General features: G+C 45.6%; 1 protein-coding gene across 3 annotated transcripts in view; it reads right to left on the reverse strand.

Moving 5' to 3' along the window:
* Positions 1 to 339: 339 nt before the first annotated feature.
* Kit (v-kit Hardy-Zuckerman 4 feline sarcoma viral oncogene homolog) overlaps positions 340 to 22,126 on the reverse strand; it is a 77,138-nt gene continuing 55,351 nt past the window's right edge. For 2 of the 3 annotated variants that reach the window (XM_013518572.1, XM_013518575.1), the window contains exons 8-21: positions 17,388 to 17,502; positions 15,681 to 15,874; positions 14,479 to 14,585; positions 14,266 to 14,392; positions 13,907 to 14,011; positions 13,710 to 13,820; positions 11,708 to 11,858; positions 9,729 to 9,820; positions 9,184 to 9,311; positions 8,015 to 8,137; positions 4,296 to 4,407; positions 4,097 to 4,196; positions 3,673 to 3,778; positions 340 to 2,566 (exon numbers count right to left, since the gene is read on the reverse strand). In XM_013518572.1, the coding sequence (XP_013374026.1) occupies positions 2,435 to 2,566; positions 3,673 to 3,778; positions 4,097 to 4,196; positions 4,296 to 4,407; positions 8,015 to 8,137; positions 9,184 to 9,311; positions 9,729 to 9,820; positions 11,708 to 11,858; positions 13,710 to 13,820; positions 13,907 to 14,011; positions 14,266 to 14,392; positions 14,479 to 14,585; positions 15,681 to 15,874; positions 17,388 to 17,502 (1,703 nt within the window). In that variant the 3' untranslated portion in view covers positions 340 to 2,434. The remainder of the gene's footprint in view (positions 2,567 to 3,672; positions 3,779 to 4,096; positions 4,197 to 4,295; positions 4,408 to 8,014; positions 8,138 to 9,183; positions 9,312 to 9,728; positions 9,821 to 11,707; positions 11,859 to 13,709; positions 13,821 to 13,906; positions 14,012 to 14,265; positions 14,393 to 14,478; positions 14,586 to 15,680; positions 15,875 to 17,387; positions 17,503 to 22,126) is intronic. The other variant, XM_013518573.1, reaches the window with a different exon arrangement.

Raw genomic sequence — 22,126 nt, forward strand, 5'->3', positions numbered from 1 at the left:
AGTCTCTTTTAGGAAACCTGACAGGTACATCAGATTGGACCACATGAAAATTGCTATTTTGCCAACAAAAATAGTCATTTCCCAAGAATCAACTTAATAATCGTAGCTATGTGCAAATTCTCAAAATGTTTACTACTTTAATTTTTCAATTTAAATAAAGACCCTAGGGTATAAAGAATGACAACATGTAATGCACAATAAAAATTTCAAGAAATATCTATCAAATCTTCAAACACATAAATCCTAGTATGATTTGATAGTCCTAAATGTATTTTCTATGAACTGGTACAGAATTTTTGCAAGGGTGAATGCACTTTAAGAAAGAAAAAAAAAATCTCATTTGATTTATATATTTACATTTTTATTAGAATTCTTCAGAACTGTCAACAATTGGACAACATATCAGGAAAAACCACATGAAAACACAACATCCTTTAAGCTTGCACCGCTTATATATTTACACATAAAGTTACTGTATATATAAAAAATATTTTCAAGGACTCATGGGCTTGGGAATATTCAAAAGACATTATTGCTACATTTCAATATTTACAAAAAAGCCACAAAATAATTTCAAACATTAAGCAACTGCAAAATAACATCAGATGTAAAAAAAATTATAAAAATATAAACTTTCAAGGATATCTAAGACAAAACTCTCAATGAAGTGCCCCTGAAGTACCTAGACATCTACAATTAACTTTTCTTCCTATAATTAAAGTCAAGAGGAACACAAAGGAATTTCTCAGACGAAGTATGGCAAACGGGAACAATCTTCTACGTGACAACACAACCCCCAAACCTGTTACCTTTGGAAAGGTGCAGAGTATCCAACTCCAGTGCAAATGGTTACTTCCAGATTCATGGGCAGACTGCTCTAAAGGTAATCTAAGGGACGGATAAGGGAAACTGTGCGGGCCACAGACCTGAATGAGGCAAGACAACACACAGACCTTGCCATGTACACATTCACCTCTTAAGTTAGGCAGCAAGGAGGAGACGGGGAGAAAGAAGGTAAACTACCAAGAACAACATCCAGGCCACAGCCTAAAGGGTAACACTTACATACGTTTCAGTGGAACGGTAGTATTACGTAAGGTCTAAGGAATGGGTACAGTATGTTAAGTATAGATAACAGAGTGCCTTAAATGTGCAGGGAATGCAATAGGTAGGGCCCTAAGCACCCCACTTCTGACAAGCCTCTACGCGAGCTTTTGGTAAGCTGTTCTAGGCAGCTATATGCAGAGACGCAAGGCTGGTGACGAAAGCCAAGTTAGTTCTTGGGTATCGAAGGAGCCTGTTGGACTCAGGGGAAAAGCATCCCCTCAAACACGCCTCCACATGCACACGCACACGCACACACACTCATATGAGAACTGGCCCGACGTCCAGGACATGTCTGCAAGGAAGGCTGAATCTAACTTCTACTTCCCGCTACACAAGAATCCAAACGAGACAGCACTGCAGAACCACGTGGTAAACCAGTGTCGTCTTCAAACAGCATCAAATCCATTAGTACAATGCTATCCTGAAGCTGACAGGCTCGCTCTGGACAATCGAGAGGGCAAGTTCATTGGCTAAAAGAGAAGGTTTCTGTTCGGACTATGCTTGGCGGCTGGATTCTTTCCTTAAAAAAACAAAAAGCAGTATTAACTGTTTCCCTCAAATTTGTATGGCTCCATCTATTCCTGCACACGGCGGACGTCACACCAGGGTTGTACTCAGAAACTCAGCCCGTGGGCTCCCCTCCGACGGACGGACACGTGCGAGCTACAGATGAGTATATACAGATGCTGGCGAGGGAGGCCTCTTCTCCAACTCAACTGCTGACAGCAAATTCTATCTAAACACCAGGTCAGGTATGCAGAAGCTCATGCAGTGGTCCACAGCAGTGTCTTTATTTCAGGTTCAGGGGCACTTTTTCTTGGCCTAGGTCTCATTCTCAGCATGAAATGTTAGATTTCTGAAACCCAGATCTTCATCCTTGTGTCCTTTATTCTAACCATGTTCTATTTCCCACACACAGATTGATGCATCTTCCTACCATCCTGGATCCTTTCTGTAGGCCAAAGGCGAGTACTTCTATTTATTCAAATAAACAACCAACCATACTTTTCAGACAGAACTGGAGAAGCATCGGAAAGAAATCTGGGCATCTACCCCACCCCGCCCCACCCTCCCTTTCTCTAGATCAGAATTTTTTCTCTGTGTACAGTAGGAGCTACTTTGCTTTGGGGAATATGTACAGTCCCGCGGGTTGGTGGCCAATGACAAGAAAATCACCAGCCACTAAAGTGTGCTCAGAAAGACAGGGTTGCAGTGGGGGCCCACCACCCCGGCACAGGATGCAAGTCGGAGGAAAACCCAGTAACCAGCACGGAGTCAGAAGAACAGGGACCGCTCCTGCAGGGGACGCCTGCCATGGTCCTCCCGCTCACACATCCTCGTGCACAAGGAGCGGCTGTGTGGAGGAGGCGCTGCTGCCGACCGAATTGACCCGCACGGAGTGGTCCACCACCACGGGGTTCTCTGGGTTGGGGGCGCAGTTGGCCAAGTTGGAGTAAATCTGGGAAAACAAGGCCACAATTAATACAGTTATCTGTACCACAAACGCAGCAGCCGGGGGCACGCAGCTTCAGAATCGCAAGTAACAGACAAGGACTCGAGCAGAGAAGCGATTACAAGACCTTGGTGATAAGACTCACATCGTAAGGATGAAACAAACACAAGCTTTGCTTCACTCGTTTCCCCCAAGGAAATCACTTTACACAAGAAGTGGCAGCCGAACACCTGCAAGCCTCGCTCTTCTGAGGGGACCCATTTGGGGACAAGCACTGTCCAACCCACTGGGAAGTTTCACAAATCCCTATGGCCAACTGTACCCCAACTGCTGGTGTGGTCTGCTGAGAAGCCCATGGCTCTTCGAGGGGCCTTCATCTGGGAATGAAAGCATTTGGTGGAAAACACTGTTTCCCCTGCAATACACCCTGACACCCCGCAGAGCAAGCTGTAACCCAGAAGTGCAGTGCAGTGGTGAGCTATTACAGAACGCTCCAAGCACACAGCCCAGAAAAAAAGCAGCTTATAAAAATCCAAATCAAAGTAAGGGTCATTAATTCTTCCTTAGAAGCAGGGGAGGAAATAATAGATGTGCGCTTTCATCCCTCGCTCTCCAAATCACTGGGAGGGACCTCCCAACTTAACACCCCTCCTCCGGCTTCTCTGTGGCTTGTGGCCATAGCGGCTGTCGCCACGTGCTGGCTACGCCTCTGTGAAGAGCAGGCGGACTTCACCGCAGTAACAAGCTGCCTTTGATTCCGGCTCACAGCACACCAGTCCTCCCAGGGGCAAGCGGCCCCGGCCGGGGAGGGGACAGCACCCCAACCCCATGATCGGCACGCAGGGCTGAAGAGAAGCACAGTGAGTCCTCGTGGGAACTTTCCCTTGCATACTTCTGAGCACAAAGCCCTCCTCCCCACCCCCCATGAGCAGCCTTGTCTGGCTCAGAAAGGAGGGCTGAGCAGAAAGACGTTCTAGTCACCTCCTCTGAAGCTCAATTTACAACCCAGACCAAGGACAGAAGTGGAGAGACAGGGTCATCAGCCTTACATCCTGAGGACCACACACCGGGACGCAGATGAAGGGAGATTCCGGCCCCGGCCAGGTACTCACGTGATTGGTGCTGTCAGAAATCTGCTTCTCAATGAGCTGGACAATCTGCTTGAATGTTGGCCGTTTTAGAGGATCGGCATCCCAGCAAGTCTTCATTATGTCATACCTGCCAAAGGAGAGCCACTGTCACTCCTGGATGCCCTTGACCTGCCCCAGTGCCTGTCCCGCGACAACTTCCTCACAGCCCCGGGCACATGATAAAACGCTGCAGAGATTCTGTCAAAACTTTCCATATTCTTGGCAAAAAGAGATCATGAAAAAAAAAAACTACAGCAATGACATTTGATCAGGGTGTCACAAAAGGAACCAAGTGACATTTCAAACTGCACTAGCGAAAACCCTCAACATCTGGGTTTCTGTCTTTAAAATGAAAACCAAAAGGGGAAACCGTTATCTGAAGAAAAATATCCTCTCTAGCCCTCACATTTCAGCAGGTGCGTGCTCGGGGCTGAGCATCCGGAACCCTTCCTTGATCATCTTGTAGAACTTGGAATCAACCGGCATTCCTGGGTAGGGGCTGCTTCCTACGGCAGACAGGAGACAAATCGGTCAGAAACGACAAGCAAGCGGGGCACCAATGCAAACCGCGGATGCTCTGAGTCTAACGAGGGTGTCTCCAGTACCTAAGGAGAAGAGCTCCCACAGAAAAATCCCGTAGGACCAGACGTCACTTTCAAAGGTGTACACGCAGTTGAAGATGCTTTCTGGTGCCATCCACTTCACAGGCAGCCGGGCCTAGGAGGGAAGCACACAGGTGCAGCCATGTTAGCGGAGAAGCTTCGGGAAGAGAACGGGCACACCCCTACGCTTGTTGCTCCTGCTGCTAGGTTGAGGGTGAGAACCGAGGACATCTCACAAGACCTTCATCCACCTGACGGCAGAACAGCCCTGCGGCTTCTGAAGTGGATGGCTCACGGTCCCATTATACAGAACACAGCTGGGCATGGGGGTGCACGCCTGCAATCCCAGCACCTGCGAGGCTGAGGCAGGAGGATCGCCATGGGTTCGAGGCCAACCTGGGCTACATAATGAGTTCAAGGCCAGCCTGCACTACAAAGCAAGACCCTGTTTCAAAGAACAATAAACAAGCAAATAAACAAGCACACAAATGTGGGGACATTCAGTAAGCATAACATGGTGATTAAGGACACAGAGTTCAGAGGGCCACACTCTGGGCTCAAAAATGGCCTTGAGTGATGTCGAGATTTACAGTGTATTTAGCTGCCATTGAATGCATTCCTCCTCTTCCTTAGTAATAGAAAAACGGCCTTCCATAATTAAGACTACATTTCCCAGCCTGCTCTGCAGCTAGCTGTAGCCATGTGACCGGGCCGCTCAGTTGTGTTTGTGGGCTCTAGGGAAACCTCCTTAAAATACAGAAGGCGTGTGGCCTCTGCTGTCTGGTTTGGAGTGCCCTTTCCTTCACTCTGCCTTGTGCATGTAATGCCCGATGGGCTCCCTGTGGTCAGCCTGGGCTGTGAAGACAAGAATTACACCCAGGAACGGCAAAACGTGGAAAGGCGTAAGGAACTGGTCCTCAGCACTCCAGGCAACTTCTATACCAACCCTGGCCTTCAATCTCTGGTCTTCTACTTTAGGTTTCTGTCATATGCAATCCAAACCATCCCTCACTAGTATACTGGAAACGCCTAGAACAAAAATAATACTTCCAATTCCATGAGCTGTGTTATGGCATGAGAGGTGAGGCGGGTAAAATGCTCAGCACTGCCTGACTCTCTAACACCGGAAAAGCCAGCCAGCACCCCGAGAGCTCAGTACGCTGAGCGGTGACCATGTCCGTTGGGGTGGTAGGCAGCAGAGTGAGGGCACACATCCCACAGCTGCCCTTCGTTATTTCCCGCTCAGCACTGAAGTCAAGCCAACTTCTGCGACGACTCCTCTTACAGACAGTCTGGATTTCTGGATATTAATCTACCACAAAAAGCCAAATCAATCCTCTTAATCCGTTTAGGATTAAAATCTGGGAAAAGAGTTTTTTCTAAACTTAGTTATTTTAGGAAGCTCAAAAAATATAAGCTTTCCAACCTCTCTCCCCAGATTCTGTGTTGAATCTCAAAATGGGGCTGTTAACCTGAACACTACGGGCGGCTTGAACCAGGGCTGAACGCACACCTGGAAGGTAAAGCATGTCTCCCTATTGTCAATAACTTCTCAGTGAGGTCTCGCTTTTGAAAAAAGAAAATTACAAATGAAGACCACACCATTAGCAGTGCCTGTGATTTTGCCTACCGCAGCTATAAGTAGGTATCTTCAAATCCTATTCCAGTGTTTACAGGCGTCCTAAAACAATATGTCTATTCACCACGACTTTGAAATTACAGTAGTGTTTAGAATATGTTCCTCCGTGTAATAGAGAAGCACATATACTGATGTACAGAATTTATTTTTTAAAATTTAGTAACTGTGATCCAGCGTAACTGCTTTTCTTGGTAACCCTACATAACACTGGTGCACACTCTCACCCCAGCACCTGGGAAGATGAAGTAGGAAAATCACAAGTTTGGGGGCAGCCTGAGTTACACGGGGAGACCCAATCTCAGAAAACCCCCAAAACAAAAAAAAACAATAAAAACTGCACATTTAACACAGTGTTCAGACAAGGGATCTGGGGGCTTCCCTAGACCGTGAAAAGGCCCACCGCCTAAAGATGACTAAGACCTCGTGCAATGTGAAAGCACTTTCAGAGACCCTGAGCCAACACGAAAATCTCCAATGACTGTGACGCTGATGTGGAGGCAGGGATAAGTTGTGCCGTCTCCTTGTTCTTAACTTGTTTCTGAAATTCTTTACCCAGTAACCTGGTGAGAGGGATATCTGCGATTGGTTAGCTCAGCTGCAAAGTCCACAATCTAAAGGTTTGGCAGGGCCTAATCCACCGTTGTCAATTACATTAACAAGTCACTGAGAAGCTGTAGCAGGGGCTGGGGATTTACTGAGCGGCACAGCACCTGCCTGGCAAGCGCAAGGTCGTGAGTTCTATTCCCAGTACCGGAAAACAAACAAACAAACAAAAAAGAAGCTGTGGCATAAGGATTGTTGTGATTATTTAGATTCACACAAGGCATCCAGGAAGGATAATAAGAATATGCCTGCTATCATTTGAAGCTCTTGACATACAGTAGCTAGTTTAAACTTCACAACAACTTTACGAGGCAGGTGCCAGCATTATTCCCAAGAGGAGAAAAAGTAAGATGTGAAGGAGTTGGATTAATTCTTGCCAAATATCACGCAGCCATGAAATGATAAGGTTATATTTTAACTCTGCAAGACTAAGCCCAGAGGTCACTATCTCCCCTCTTTCGTCCTTTGCCATAGTTAGGGGCTGGAAGAGTGCACCACATTTTCTTAACTACGGAACCAGAATGGAAGGAAGTTGGTTTTATCAGTCCCCCTATGATAACACCTGGTCTGGATGAGCCTTTTCAGAAACGCACGCTCAGGTCAGGAGGTAAGCCCGGCAATTCTTACACAAAACCGAGTCAAGCAGAGTCTACCAACAGAGATGCCACAGTGACGGAGAAAACATTACGTTATTGTAAGGGACACAAACCTCTCCTCCAGGACTAAATCTGGACTGTACGAACAGGCCTGAACGGGTAGGCAGAGGAGTGTATCCACGCAGGAAGTTTGCGGTCTCCCCTGCCAGCGGACACTGCTCTAAAAACCATGAGCTTCGCTGTCAGTCTCTATGACTCATCTCATCTCAGATAAAAATCACTAAAATATACTGTGCCTCCGTCTCTGCAGCTATTATAATGGGAAGACACTGCATTCTAAGACACAGCTTTGTTTGGAGGATACAATGCAACTTGGCCATAAAATAAAACATTTGGAAAAAATTCGCTATGTTCTGCAAACCAATTATTACTTATGAATCTACTTAAAAGCCTCAGTTGATTAGATCCAACATTCTACATAGCTAATTTCAAACATGCTCCTTAGATTTCAAATCATTTTCATATAGTTTGTCAATCTCCAAAACATTCTCCTGCTGTGACCTTCAGGTCTGCATTTGTTACACTTCGGCAAAATCGAGTTCACTGCTATTCTCAGGCTATAATGAAAATTAAGGCTATTTCTGTTTCCTTTACATGCCCCGTAATTACACAATTAGAATTACGAATTCTGGCATTATCAAACGCTAGTAGTCGTAATGTTCAGCATTCCATGCAAATTTTGCTGAAGTATACTTAATTTGACTGCTAAAATACACGATATTTCAAGGTAGGATCTGCATTATGAAAATCATAGAAAACCATTTTATCAAAACTTGAGACTGAAAATCCTTTGCACAACTGTCAGACAGAGAATGGGTACTCACGTTTCCTTTAACCACATAATTAGAATCATTCTTGATGTCTCTGGCGAGACCGAAATCACAAATCTTTGTGACCCGACCGTGAGTGAGGAGGATATTTCGGGCTGCCAGGTCCCTGTGAATGCACTGTTTGGTTGAGGGAGAAAAAAGAGCCATTTAAGTCATTTTAACTTTCAAAGAATGAAAACTATTTTTAATTCTGAAAATGTTGTTTTTATTATAGAAAACCCAAAACTTTTGTTTTACGTGTAAAGTACTCAGCGCACCAAAAATAAGAATCAAAATTACGCCTGGGATGACATTCACATTTTGTGTTTCACATTGTCAGGACCCTAATTACTGCAATCACTTTCAAAATCGATTCTAATAAACGCCGCTCCCCTTTCTCAGCAATGCTTTCATTCATAGGAAAATATATTATAAATAGTCAAATTGGGGTGTTTTTCAAAGGAAAATCTATTTCGTATGCATGTCTTTGAGCGTCCTTTCAAAGAGTTCCTAAAATGTCTTCACAACTTCAATTTGACATCTCCCAAGGACACAGGAAAATGGTCTTTATTTCAGCCATCCTACACCCCGTTTTAGTTTGGTAATTGTTTGCAAATGTCACCAGTGATGTGCCCTCGTTCACCTCAGTTAGCCCTACTTCCCAGAGAATTCCTCTCATCCTCCCACAACCCATGTTCCTTGCTTTGGTATCATCATTTTCTTCCAATCCCCATCCTTTCCCCCTTAGTATTCTCTGCAACCCCTATCTCCTGATAACTCATAAGCCGTATGTGTTAACATTTAGGGTCTAACGTCAATAAAACCCAACTATACGCTTCACCACACGTAGCTACTACGAGGTACACACCGGCTTTTGCTGATAAAATGTTATCTGTTTTCTAGAAGCATATCCTATATCCTAAAGCTAAAAGTTTTAAATGAATTCACTGCATATAAAAGAATATTCATGGAAAGCTCATTTAGACAGGTTTGCACTTTAAAGCTTATAAATTAGAACAGGAATTCCAAAGAGACAGAAGTTGGAACATGAAGAAACTGAATTTCCTCTGCCTTTGGTTACCACACTTCCAAATGACACTCTGCATTCTAACTAGGGCTCTAAAGTACTCTGTTCTGTATTAAAAAAAAAAAAAAAGACTCTTCTGAGAATCACTCTCACTTACGTTCTTCGAAGCAAGGAAAGCCATGCCCTTTGCCACCTGGTAAGAAAAGCTCAGCAGGTCTTCTAGGTCCAGGGCCAGCTCATCATCCTCCATGGTGGCGGGAGTCACGTCCCTTTCTATGTATGAGCCTGCCAGGAGGAGAGGGATGTTCACAGCAATTAAACCTTCAGGGTTAGTGAGACGCTCGTGATGACCACACCAAAGACTGATGTGAACGTGCAAGGCACTCGCTTCCCCAGTGTTGAGGAAAGAAGGATCTGAGTCATAAAATCAACAGTCAACACTCAAATATAAAACAATGGTCAACACTCTTGGGCTGGGTCATCAACTTCTTAGGGCAGAGAGATAGTGAATTTTTTTTAAATCCCCAAGCACACATGAAGACGCCCAGATACAAAAATACATGCTCCAGACCCAGCAGCCAGTGGTAAGCCGTAAGAGCACCGACCCTTGGCTTTGCCACAGAGGGACTCTGTGGAGAATGGCCCTCTACGGCACAGCGTACGACGGAAGCTCTGCGAGCGCGGCTCCTGCGGGGTACCCACCTATTCTAGCCGACCTCCTTTTGTCTGCCTTGTTTGGGACAACGTAAGAAACTCCAGGCTTCATGTCCATGTACTCACTGGCACTGTCACTGCTGGGAGAGAGGAGGAGCCGTCAGGTCACTGCCGACTAGAGCAGGGATGAGGTGGGGCGGCCCAGGGGCCCCTGTGAGCAAGACAGGCTGCTTCCGCGAAAGGCAACGTGACACGCACTGAAGAGCTTAGAAAACAACGTTCTGTAAAACGTAAGTTTTTAATATTGCATAGGAGGGTCCTACCCCCAGGAACGAGGTGTCCTTTCGGTGGGACTCGGGTTAGAACTGCCCCGTCCCTAGATCTGGCGGGTTTTTAACAAGAAGCAGAGAGCCAAAGACACTACTTCGCGCTACTCCAAACTCTGAATGAGCCCGCACAGAGACGAGACAAAAGACAAAAAGGACAAGAGCTTCCAAGATGTGCTGAGGGAGAGATCGTTGACATATAGCGACTGATGGAAGGAGGTTTAAAAAAACCAAGTTTGGTTCAGATAAACACCAATAATTTGGATGATTTTCTGAACCATCTGGACCTCTTGAATCTGCAACATTTGGCTGGAGACTCTTCAAGATTTCTAGTACTTCCTGCTTCTGATTAGCATAGAAACACCATGACAACAACCTCCTTCAGAGCGTGCTGGGGACTCCAACCCATATGGGATCCCAAGGCACAGAATGAATGCCACGCAAGACTGAACAATTCAGGCCATTATTTTTGAAAGTTAAAAAATACATAGAGGGCCAAGGTTCAAGTCTTCACACACAGAAGAGTACGCGCCAGAAACTAACAAAGGGTAGCTGTTACAGTATTTTACTACCACTTTACACCACTGAAACCTACAGTCTAAAAAGGATAAAAATAAAAAGCTTCACCTGGGGTTTTAAATTTTAGCCAGAGGTATGAAAAACGGCTTTAAAAAGTAATCGCCCATCAATAATATTCACTGAGGTCTCCTTGTGGGCCTAACGTTTAGGAATCGGGAGACGAGGCCTTCCCATCTCACACACGGAGGATACAGAGTGGAATTCCTATTTCCTTATTTATTTTGGTCCTGGGCCTCTCGTATGCTGAGCATGTGCTCTACCACCGGAGTCAATTTTAAGAGGGACCGGGCACGACTGCAGAGCAACTAGCCTAGGAAATCTTAAATGGTAGATATTAGCAGCCTTCGGAAAGAAAGAACAGGCAAGGGGAGACAGAGAAGGCGTCCGTCTGCTCTGGCTGTAAACCAAGGAACCTGAAGCTCTTACATGTTCAACCTTAGAATGGCACCGGTGACGAAGAGATGAAAATAAGGCTGAGGATTTTTTACAACTGTGCCAGAGAGCTATGTCTCTCCAGCATGATAAACTAAAGGGGAGGCAGGTGTAGAGGAACAATTGAGAGCATGACGGCAAAAGCTTACATGTACCAGTGTGTTCAACACTCTTTGCTACTTGTCTTAAAGGACTTTACGGTAACAACTTGACCGCCTTTAGCACCTTGCCTGTAAAGGTTCTCACTGTAAAGATGCACGGGGCAGCTGGGCATGCTGACACCTTGGGAGGCTGAGGCAGGACTGCCACGAGTTCAAGGGCATCCTGGACCACACAGTGAAACCCTCCCTCAAAAGACCAGAAAGATACACTAAGACTGCATTCCGCAGTATACATGTAAATAGACCCATGATAAAAGAAATAGGTACAGAAGTATCAGATTGCACAGAACTAAGGCTAAGGGAAAAAAATGCGTATTTTTAAAAAGCAAACATCGAAGTGTAACATGATTTGAATCTTTAAAAACACTATTTGAACTTCCTAAACAGTTAATCACATTTAAATAATTTAATAATTCTGATTTCACACCTCAGAGTACCTCGGTTCATTTTTTAAAGAATCGGCCTTGATTGCAAACCCTTATGACCCCACGAACTGCCTGTCAGCAGCTGACTGTTTATGCAGTCTTACCAGGAAGACTCCTTTGGATGCAAAAGGTTCTTATAAAGTGCTGCTTCTGCCTGATCCTCCTGCTTTGAGCAAATAAATGAATCACGTTTTCTTCTCAAAAAATTCAAAAGATCACCATAGCAACAATATTCTGTAATGACCAGGGTGGGCCCTGCAAGGATATAAGAACAGATTAACAAGAGGTGAGATATAAACTGTAGAGACGCCGATCTCCTGCAAAAATACCCAGAGGTGATCGTGACTGCTAACATTCAGCTTCAGTGAATGTCCTAATACAATTCTATTAACATCACTTGAAAAAGAAGCATCAGACAGGGCAAAATTAAGTAAGAAAGTCCCATTTACCTAACCCTTCCTTCCTTGCTTCCTTTTCTTTCCTTCCTTCCTGCCTTCTTCCTTTCTTCTTTTTTAGGGGGGTACTGGGAATTGAACTCAGGACCTCACGCTTGCCAGGCAGGCGCTGTGCCACTGAGGTATACCCTCGGCACTGGGGATTGAGCCCAGGGGCCTTATGTGCCTAGCCCTTTTTTAAGACAGGGTCTTGTTAGGTCACTAAGTTGCCCTGGACTAGACTCAAACTTGTGGTCCTCCTCCCTCAGCCTGAATCTCTAAGGGACAGACATGCTAGGAGCCAGGCAGGAGAGCTGGCTTTGCAGACCGAAGTCACTCCTTTCAAAGGTTCTATGACCACGCTTCCCGCGAGAACCCTTGATTCACTTCTGTCTGTGGCAGGGCTTCACAGCTCACTTTTGCGAACGTTGTTATGGAAATGAGGAGCGCAGACTGCAGCAGAGTAGGGAAATCGGGCACGTGGATTAGCCAGCTGAGACCAGACTGGAAGACAGGCAAAATCCTGAAACGACCCATGTTCTGTCGGAGTGCTACCAGTGGAAGAGGATTCCGGTGCTCCAAACGCTTAAAACAGTTCTGAAGTTATCAGGCAACGAACTGCCTCGGGTAGAAACTGCCTCATGAACAATTCATGATCCGGCGAAGTGTCACTTCTGGATTTGTGGGGGCTGTTTTTACAGCTTTACCTAGACCTGCCAACTTTCCCGTGATCTCTGCAGATCTCCAGGAGCAACTCATCTTACACATCTTCCAAAAGCAGCAGAGACATCCTCAATGGAACCTTGACTAAGACTTCAGGATCAGAAAATGATTCTTACAGAAGTGAAATGCTTACTTCATTTGCTGTGTATTTGAGAATGGGGTGACTTGGGAGCCTATTTTAAATCGCAGTATGCAAATGAATGTTAGCTCTTTATTGACTAAATATGATCCAGCAATACAAATTGATAAAATTCTGCCGGTTGAGCTGGGACATTCAGAAGACTGATGCTTTTGATGTAACGTATTTGCTGGTAACTAGTCTATGTCCTGAGCATTTTTTACAGGATGACAAAAGTAAAATCCACCTTCTTCTTTAAAAGTCGTGTCATCATTCATCAACTTGGTCACTCACTTATGCTTTCACTATAAATTCCCAAATGTTTCTCTTATCGACACAGAATACCTGCACTTATTCATGGGGCGCACTATTATAGTGTCCAATGCATGTTTCAGTGTGTAGTGACTGAGTCAGGATAGTAGTAGGCCAGGCACAGAAAGGCAGATATACGTTTGCTCACTTGTGGAGAGAACAGAACACAGGTCACTGAGAGGGTAGGAGGAGGTGGGGAGTCCTGAGCGGGTGGGAACGAACACCAGAACCCTCAGAGAGAAGGAAGTGGTTCTCACATTCCACAGCATGGTGGGCAGTGACAGTCTACAGGGATAATGACATATTTCAAAATAAACAGACTTGGAAGGTTCCTAGAACACAGAAATGATAAAATGTATGTTCTCACGAACAATGAGGAACACAGAACCGAGCGCCAGGGAACAAAAGTCTGGATGAAAGTCTTGCAAGCGGTTTATCATGAAGCACAGTCCGCATACTGTGATATGCTCCTGTTTTGGTAGCCTGACCTAACCGAAGGCCGGTGGGGCGCAGCCTCACCTCCCACAGTGCACGCTCCGAGGAGATTCACGATGTTCATGTGGTTCCCGAGGTAACTCAGGACCTTGAGCTCAGACATGAGGGCCTCTCGCTCCGTTAAATGGGCGCTTGCTGAAATTGGAAATGGCTTAGGTTAGCAAAATAAACCAAATTTGGCAACAGGTACTAGGCACATCCCCCAGCGCAGAGACACTCACGTTTCAGCATCTTGACAGCGACAGTCATGGCCGCATCTGATTTAATCAAGCCGTACGCAGTGGCCTCCACAACCTTCCCAAAGGCGCCAGCACCCAAGGTCTTCCCTTTAGAAAGGAGGACAGCAAGGTCAGAGGTGGCCCTGGAACTCAAGCCTCAACCTCCACAAAGGAATTCAAGACAAGTGTCTCTGGAGACATTTCCCTGTAATGCTCCCTCCGCCAGCCCTGCTAAGGTCTCTGAAATTTCACAGCAAACATGTTTCAGGTGCAACAGCACGAAGAAAGCCAGCAGAGTTCCCTAAAAGCACTGTTCCGCGCACACAGCGAGGCCGTGTGGAAAGCCCCTGCCGCGTACTGACCAAAGCTCAGCCTGTTTCTCGGAAACTCCCACTTGTGATCGTAAGGAAGTTGTGTTGGGTCTATGTAAACATAATTGTTTCCATTTATCTCCTCGACAACCTTCCACTGCACTTCATACATGGGCTTCTGGGGAGAAAAACAGACAGATCACCTTTTAATGATGAACGCTCCGCCACTACAGCACCCGGGGGAAGGAACAAATTGATGATTACCTGTAAGTACTTGTAGGTGAGAATCATCACAATGATGCACATCAGACCAGCTGTGATCACAAAACCAATCAGCAGTGGGGTGAACAGGGTGTGGGGATGGGTTTGCTCTAAAACGGAAGAGAAGAGGGAACCACACGTTACTAGCGAGACAGGGTCTTTGGTCCAGCCAGCTACTCTGATGGACCCTCCTCCCATCTCTCAGCCTACATGGGATGCGTGATCACTACTGACTCTGGATATCAAACGAATCAAAATCCGCCCCCAGCAAGATGACGGAGAAGTTTAAATTTCTGTAGCACATAAATAATTTTATGCTGTGTTTCAATGAAAGACAAGATCTGAACGGGCTTTCCCCTTCAAAAACCTATCTTAGACAACGTTAAGCTTCCTTTATGAACAGTTTGTGTTTCTCCTTTTGTTTTCAAAATTTCCTACGCTGAGCATACATGTCTTTCACAACTAAGAAAAAGCACTATTTAAAGTATCCTTTCTATGCCCTGTCCAGAAAAAAATCAATAATATACAAAAATGTAACATTCTTCCCCTCATTACTAAAAAGTTGAGAAAATACTACTTTTTGCCAGTTTTGTCAATTAAAAAAAAAAAAAAATTTGACAGACTACAAAAAACTGAGCTCTAAAATTTTAAGTGCCAGGTTTGTCTTTTAACTTTATACCAGTTCATCAATTTCTCTTAAGGATCATTTAATTTATGCTGAAGGAAGTAATCACTCATAAAGCACATTGTACACAAACTGTTTGCTAGCACACCGACAAGGTCAGTGTGAACTTTCTGATTCAGTGTCTGGCAAAGTCAACTCATTTTAAATAACTGAAATGTACAACTGAGTTTAAATTTTAAACTTCAGTAATTATGCTTGAGCATAAGGTAAGTATATTCTGTTATTTACTCCCAACCCCTTTCCAGTGGAGACAATTATGAATATATGATTAGAGAGACACGTACACGCGTGGGTGTACACACACATAAAATATGTAAAGAAACATGGTTAAAATTACTCTGAAAAAGCATCAGCTTCATTAACGAAGTAGTACAGAATGAAATTCAGTGAGTTGGATGACAGTATGGCGTGATGGAGGTTTACCAGAAATGACATGGCTAATGTTGAAATGGACTTAGGCGTGATGGACATGACAAACAAAGCCTGATATCCCCTTAAATTGGAGTAAAAAGAAATATACCTTTGTTGTTACCTTTAAATGCAAAGTTAAAGTAGGCAGAAATCTTGCCCACATCGTTGGAAGCCTTACACTCAACAGTGCCATTGTGCCGGAACATGCTAGAATCTACGGAGCTCTGCACCAGGAGCTTTCCGAATGGTGGCACAGAGGGGTTCTGAACCTGGACGTCCACTGGTTGGACGGAATTAGAACATCTAGGAAGAGAAAAGAACGGGGCAGGGTTATTTCAGGGAAACAAACACACGAAACGCCTCGGATCTGACATATGTTTACAACAAAGTTAAAATTTCACAATCAGTAATAATTCCCTCTTGGAAAGCCACTGGAGTCTGAGTACTTCCATGGCCCTGAGAAAGCTGCAAAGTCCTGCAGAAGGGAAGAAAGAGGGAGAAGTTTTAGAGCCAGATGTGGGTTTGAAACTTGACTTAAACATGCCCATTCTGTCTATTCCAAGAGCCGGGCAAGCTGGCCATGGTGGTACACGCCTGGAATCTCAACATTCTGGGAGGCTGAGGCAGAAGGATCCCAAGTTCAAACCCAGCCTTGGCAACTGAGTGACTTAGTGAGATCCTCTCTCAAAATTGACTAAGAAAACACTGAAAATAGGCTGAGGATGCAGCTCAGCACAGGTGCCCTGGGTTCAGTCTCCAGTACTGTTACAAATATAGTGGCAAAGGCCAAACTCTGACTGCACTGTGTTCAGTGCCGGGCTACGCCCCATTCCCTCTGTAACACCTACAGCACACACGGCGGTCCTGACCCTGACCGACTCTCCGCACGCAGGAACACAGGCTACTGCAGGCAGAGACCAGGGACGCGCCGTTCACCAGACCAGCACAGGGTGGCCCCCATGTCAGCGCTCCACGCAGGACGGGACTGCTGGGCTACCTCGCTGGGGGTCCTGGACCCTCCCTCTAACTCCCCTAGAGAAAACATTCTGCTAAAGCTCCTCCCTAAACAATAATCCTACGTAACCTCTTCTGACATGGTATCGTAAAAAGGTCTATTCCATGAAAGATAAAATTTCTACTAGCGCCCTGACCATTCAGTTCTAATGTTAAACTGGGCTTTTAAAGCCGGAGCACCGAACAGCGTTTGACGGATAAAAACAGCAACGCTGACCCCATTTTCGTCTTCAGGTAACGTGAAAGGACAGTTTAAGGCTTAGGTGTGGACGGTGAGGGAGAAGCCGCACAATGCCAGATGCTCTCCGTTCAGGGCCTGCGCACCTAATCAAGGAGAAAGCCTTTTAACACCCGTTGCTTACAAACGCCATATGCGTACTGTAATTGCGCGATCATTACTTTTTGGTAACTTGGCAATTAACTTGTGAGGTAATTTTTTCATGATAACTACAGCCACGTTTCCCACACACATTGCCTCCTGTGTACAGAATGGAAATCTAATTACTCTGGCCTGGAAAATTGCTTTATCTACCTGCAGGCTAGAAATTGCATGATAAATCCAAAAAGATAACCACCAAAATAGAGAAGTCATTCAGCAATCATTTTTCAGCAAACAAAATTAATGTCTATCAGGAAAAACATGGTCATTATTCCTCCCTTAAAAAGCCACATGGATAAAAAACGATAATAATCAAAACAAAGCTTTTTATTAAAAAAAAAATCTGAAAACACATTTGAAATTCAGCTGAATTGCAGTCCTTCCCTTCTGCATTTTAAGCAGCGCCAAAAATAATCATCTCACCTCTGCTCCGTTCCTGGACAAAAATACCAATCTATTGTGGGCTCCGGGAATCCCGCTGCCACACACTGGAGAGTGCCATTCGTGAGCCTGTCGTAAGTCAGGATTTCTGGTTTTGCTGCAGGAAAAAAAAAAGAGAAGCAACCATATGTCAGACTGCTGAAAGGCCTCAGAGATTCGCGGCACTCTTTTTAATCCTCACAACCCTTGGGAGCTGCCTCTGAGATGCAGCGAACATTTGCTAAAAGGGGAGAGAATCTGAACAGGAGAGGAAGATGCAGACACTATGTCCAGCCAGGAAAGACTTCCACAGTGATCGCCGGACCACCCCTTCCACCTGCAGGCAGTGGGGTGGCCAGCAGGGCCTGGCAGCGGAGGGCGCGGGACCACCAGTTTCTGCTTCACTGAGCGCAGGGGTCTGAAAGACGGCTTCGGTCCAGGCTCCAGAAATCCAAAGTGGTCTAAGAGTGGATCCTGGTTGAAGCATTCCTGCCAATGGGACTGCAAGTTATTATACCTGTTGTGGGATTTCCAGTGACCGTGTGAACTGGAATGGACAAAATGAGGAGTTTTTAACAAAGAAAGGAAAGCTCTGCTCTCTTTTTTAGGGCCAGAGGGACACGATGAAAAGGAGAAACACCCTGTGGATAGGGAAGCCAAAACATGAGTAAAATCAATATAGGTTTTTAGCTCCAAATCTTTACTTCAGATACAAAAACCAGAAAATTACAAGAGGAAACTAGCCCCAAAATTTTATTCATACTTATACCAAGAGTCTGAACATAATCAGGAAAAACATAAATTGCATCAGCAGGAAGGCTCTAATTTGACATCTCTGTGTAACTATAATAATCAGTGGATATTCAACAAGTTCAACTTCTTGAAATTATTTCTAAAGTGAAAGGAGGATGAATTCAGTCTGGGTTGTTTTAATGACAAACTCTCTGAAGGCTCCTACCCTCTGACAGAGTAAGGTAAACTGAGCAGGCCTTGAGGACAGGGGTGGTGATGTGCTCCCCGTACCCGGGGTGGGGCGGGGGCAGCTCGCGCTGCTCCGAGTCTGAGCACAGAACCTCGAGGGGGCGTGGGGCGGACAATACGAACACCAGCTCCCACTCACCCACCTCTGCCACTGACAGTCCATCTGTCTGTGTGCAGAACAGGAGCAGTACCAGGAGCCATCTACAGAGATGCCCAGACAAGAAGGCGCATGGGAAGAACTGAGAGCGGCTCACAGAAATGTAACAGCGCATTATTACTATCATTACTGTTACTGACTTAGGCATTCTTTTCTGATCAAGTACCGAGAGGGCAGCCTCCTTGGTTAATCCAGTTGGCTACACAGTAAGTGAATCAGCCAACTTTTAATACTCCCTTCAATGATCTGAAAATTGCCTCTTTAAGATAGTACCGTCGTGTGTGTGTGTGTGTGTGTGTGTGTGTGTGTGTGTGTGTGTGTACCAATTAATTTCGAACTCAACATCAATTCTACGGCAACTCACCGAAACAGACCTGGTGAGGAGGAATGACCGATGGATCAGGAAGTTTATTTTCCCAAAGACAGGTAACACTAGTGAATTATGTCTTTGGCGAGCGACCTCTCAGCGTTCACCTCCCTAGAGGCAAAGCAGTTGGCAGGGATCAGGGTGTCCACATGCGTGACACACCCACCTGTCACTCAACCTGGCCCTGCTGATGGGCAGGCCAGGTGGCAAATACACACACAGGATGACTCTCCAAAGCAATCTCAAGGTAGGAGCATCCTTGAGAGTCTGGATCCAATGCCAGCTTTCACAAATAGAGCAAGGAGACGAGCCATCATCTTGCGAAAGCATCCATCTGGCAAGTTTCATTTAATTATCATGGGCAACTGTGTGATCAGGCTGAAAAGTAGGACATCACACACACAAAAAACAGTGGACTCGGAGGAGACTGTTATTTTCTGGAGACCGCAGGCACCACACAGTGGGTCTGCACCACACAGTGGGTCTCTCGGCCTCACTTAAGTGTCACCTCTTTTTCCCAGTGAGCTCCAGCTCTCCCTAGCCAAGCTGGTGGGTCCCTCTCCCCATCCTCATGGTACTCAGGAACACCTGACACCGCCATGCCGGATCCTGGCTGCCACCTCCCCCAGCCTCCCTGTCCTCCGGCCAGAAACCTTACTGGTCAGAACTGACTCCGAGCACAAGGTCTGACCCATGGCAGACACAAGGATCCCACTCAAAAGAACAAGTCTCAAAGAACTCGAAGACATTCAAATAGGCCCACAGGAAGGGACCTAGGGGTGACTTCCCAAGTAGGGAACTACTGCCACGACTCTTACAACAGAGGGTAGTAAGAAATCTACAGCTGTGCCTCGCCGTGGGACTTTTCTTCAATATTGAGACGAGTGACGACTGAGAAATCCGCACAGAGACGGCAGGGCTAACTGGGCGGGGCAAAATACAAACGGGGTCCCAGTCCCTCACACACACCTACACAAACCTACACTCCGTTGTCGCCTATCCCCGTGCCTGCAATAACACGAGCTGGGTTTTTAGTGAAATTAAGTACTAACTCAATAGAATAAAAAAATTGAATAAAAAACTTTTTAGGGGCTGGGGATTTAGCTCAGCGGCAAAAGCGCCTGCCTGGCAAGTGCAAGGTCGTGAGTTCGGTTCCCGGTACCGGAGAAAAACCAAAAAAAAAAAAAAAAAAAAAAACTTTTTAAAGGCTAAAAGAATACCTTACAGTGTTGGAGATGGTTATATCTGGGCAGCACAGTTATGGATAGTTCCAACCTTATTCTTTTGACTTATTCTCTAAATTTATTTTACAGTCAATCCGCACGTAGCCAAAAATGAACGTAGAAAACATTTTAAATAAAAAAATTGGACGGGTTCAAAATTACATAATCGCTTACCTATAGCTTTGGCGGTAAGTGCGCTGAGAGCCAAGCCTTCCGGCCTTGACCCCCGACAGCAGTGCGGTCTGTGACAGTGCGCGCGGACTGGCCTCCCTCTGCCTGCGGGCTGGTTCACCGGGTGCTCTGTTTTAAGGCTACGATCCCAGGTGGGCTGTCACCCGAGGCCCGTGCAGCCACTTTTGCCTTGCTGTGCTTTCGAGGACCCTAAGGCTCCAAGGTGCATGAAACTAAAAGAGGAGGCGAAATGCGGATTTCTGGGTCCTGTCTCTGACACTCCTGTACACCGTGGATCCAACCCAACGATGTGCTTTGGATAAAGCACCTGGAAGGAGTCCTGATCAGGGCCAGGACGAGACAGAGGCAAAGGAAACGCCCAGACTGCGAAATTTCAGAGGAACCAACCCCAAGGCCCTTCCGTAAGGCACCTGCAGCTCCCTCGCCTCACCACGGCCCCAGCCGTGTCCCCACTGCCGCCGGCGCGACACCTCCTCTCAGAACACCACATGCTAGCGGGCCTGGGTGGGCCGTACACGACAAGCTGCACTAGGACAATGCTCAGTGCATAAAGAATGAGCCAGGTAGAAATCCGATTCTTGAAAGAGAAAATCTGCATTTTGTAAGTGCCTCAATGCACCGTGTAAGGCATTAAATATACATTTTGCTGTTAAAGATGCATAACTCTGCAATTCTCCAGGTGAAATCGGAGCTGTGGTTTCTCAGATATTCTGCAATAAGCAGTGTACCAAGTGACACATTCCCTAATTCCTCCCAACTTGGAGGTTCAGATAAGCCTAGGAGGTGCATAAGTTACGTATTTTCCTTGGAGATTAAAAAAAAAAAAAAAAATAGCCATTTCTCATCTCAAAGCATTGTGAACCTAAGTCCCCTGATCAGCTTGTAGGCAGTAATTCCACTGAGAATTTATTGCTCGTGCAATTAAAAATCTGAAAGATTCACCGATTTACCCTAGATTTGTGATCTCAAAAAATAACTCCCTTTCCCCACCATCAGGTCCATGTGCAAGGCAAGAACAAAATGAATTTGAAGGACACAGCACAGATAACAGAGCTGGCAGCGGAGGGCTGGGAGGAATCACACGGAACTATCTGCTGGGGGAGGGCTTTCCCTCATTCACCTCCGCTGGCGAAGCGTTTATGAGCAGAGCTGCTCTCCCCTCTGGTTCCACCTCGACCATCTCCTGTACAAAGCACATCTGCCCGTACTCTATAATCGGCAGGACAAAGAACACAGCCGAAGTCTCCAAATAACAAAAGACTAAGTGGAGAGCGATCAGAGAGATGCATTTCTGCTCCTGCGACTCCAGGTTTGCTGGTGTTTAACAGAGATGTTGCCGCGCTTTTCAGCAGTTTGTCACTCTCCTGGTTTTTAGTCTGGGTGAAACCTACATTCTTGCCACAACTCTGATAATAAAGGAATTTAAATCCGCTGAAATTGGGAATGTAAAAATAACCCAAGCTAACTTTTTTACATACTAAGGGAATATTGTACTTTTTTTTAGAAAGTCCCCAGAGTAGATATTTTTGAAACATACTGTGTTTGGATCCTTAAAGATATCCAGAAATTAGTATATAGGACGCTTCACTGAAATTTAACAAACAAAAGTTCAACTATGACCTCCCGTACCCACTTCTAACAGAATACCTGTATCTTTAAAAACATCATTGTTTTAATGAGTAATGTTCACAACAACACATCAGCAATCTTTTATGAGAAAGGATGAGATGACAATTAAGTATTTTAGGCTTGTGTGCCATCAGTTCAGCCCTGCCATGGGAGTACAAATGTAGCCAGATATTTCTGAACAAATGGGCATGGA

This window comes from Chinchilla lanigera, unplaced genomic scaffold (assembly GCF_000276665.1).
Source record: "Chinchilla lanigera isolate Chin_1 unplaced genomic scaffold, ChiLan1.0 scaffold00046, whole genome shotgun sequence".
Lineage (NCBI taxonomy): Eukaryota > Metazoa > Chordata > Mammalia > Rodentia > Chinchillidae > Chinchilla > Chinchilla lanigera.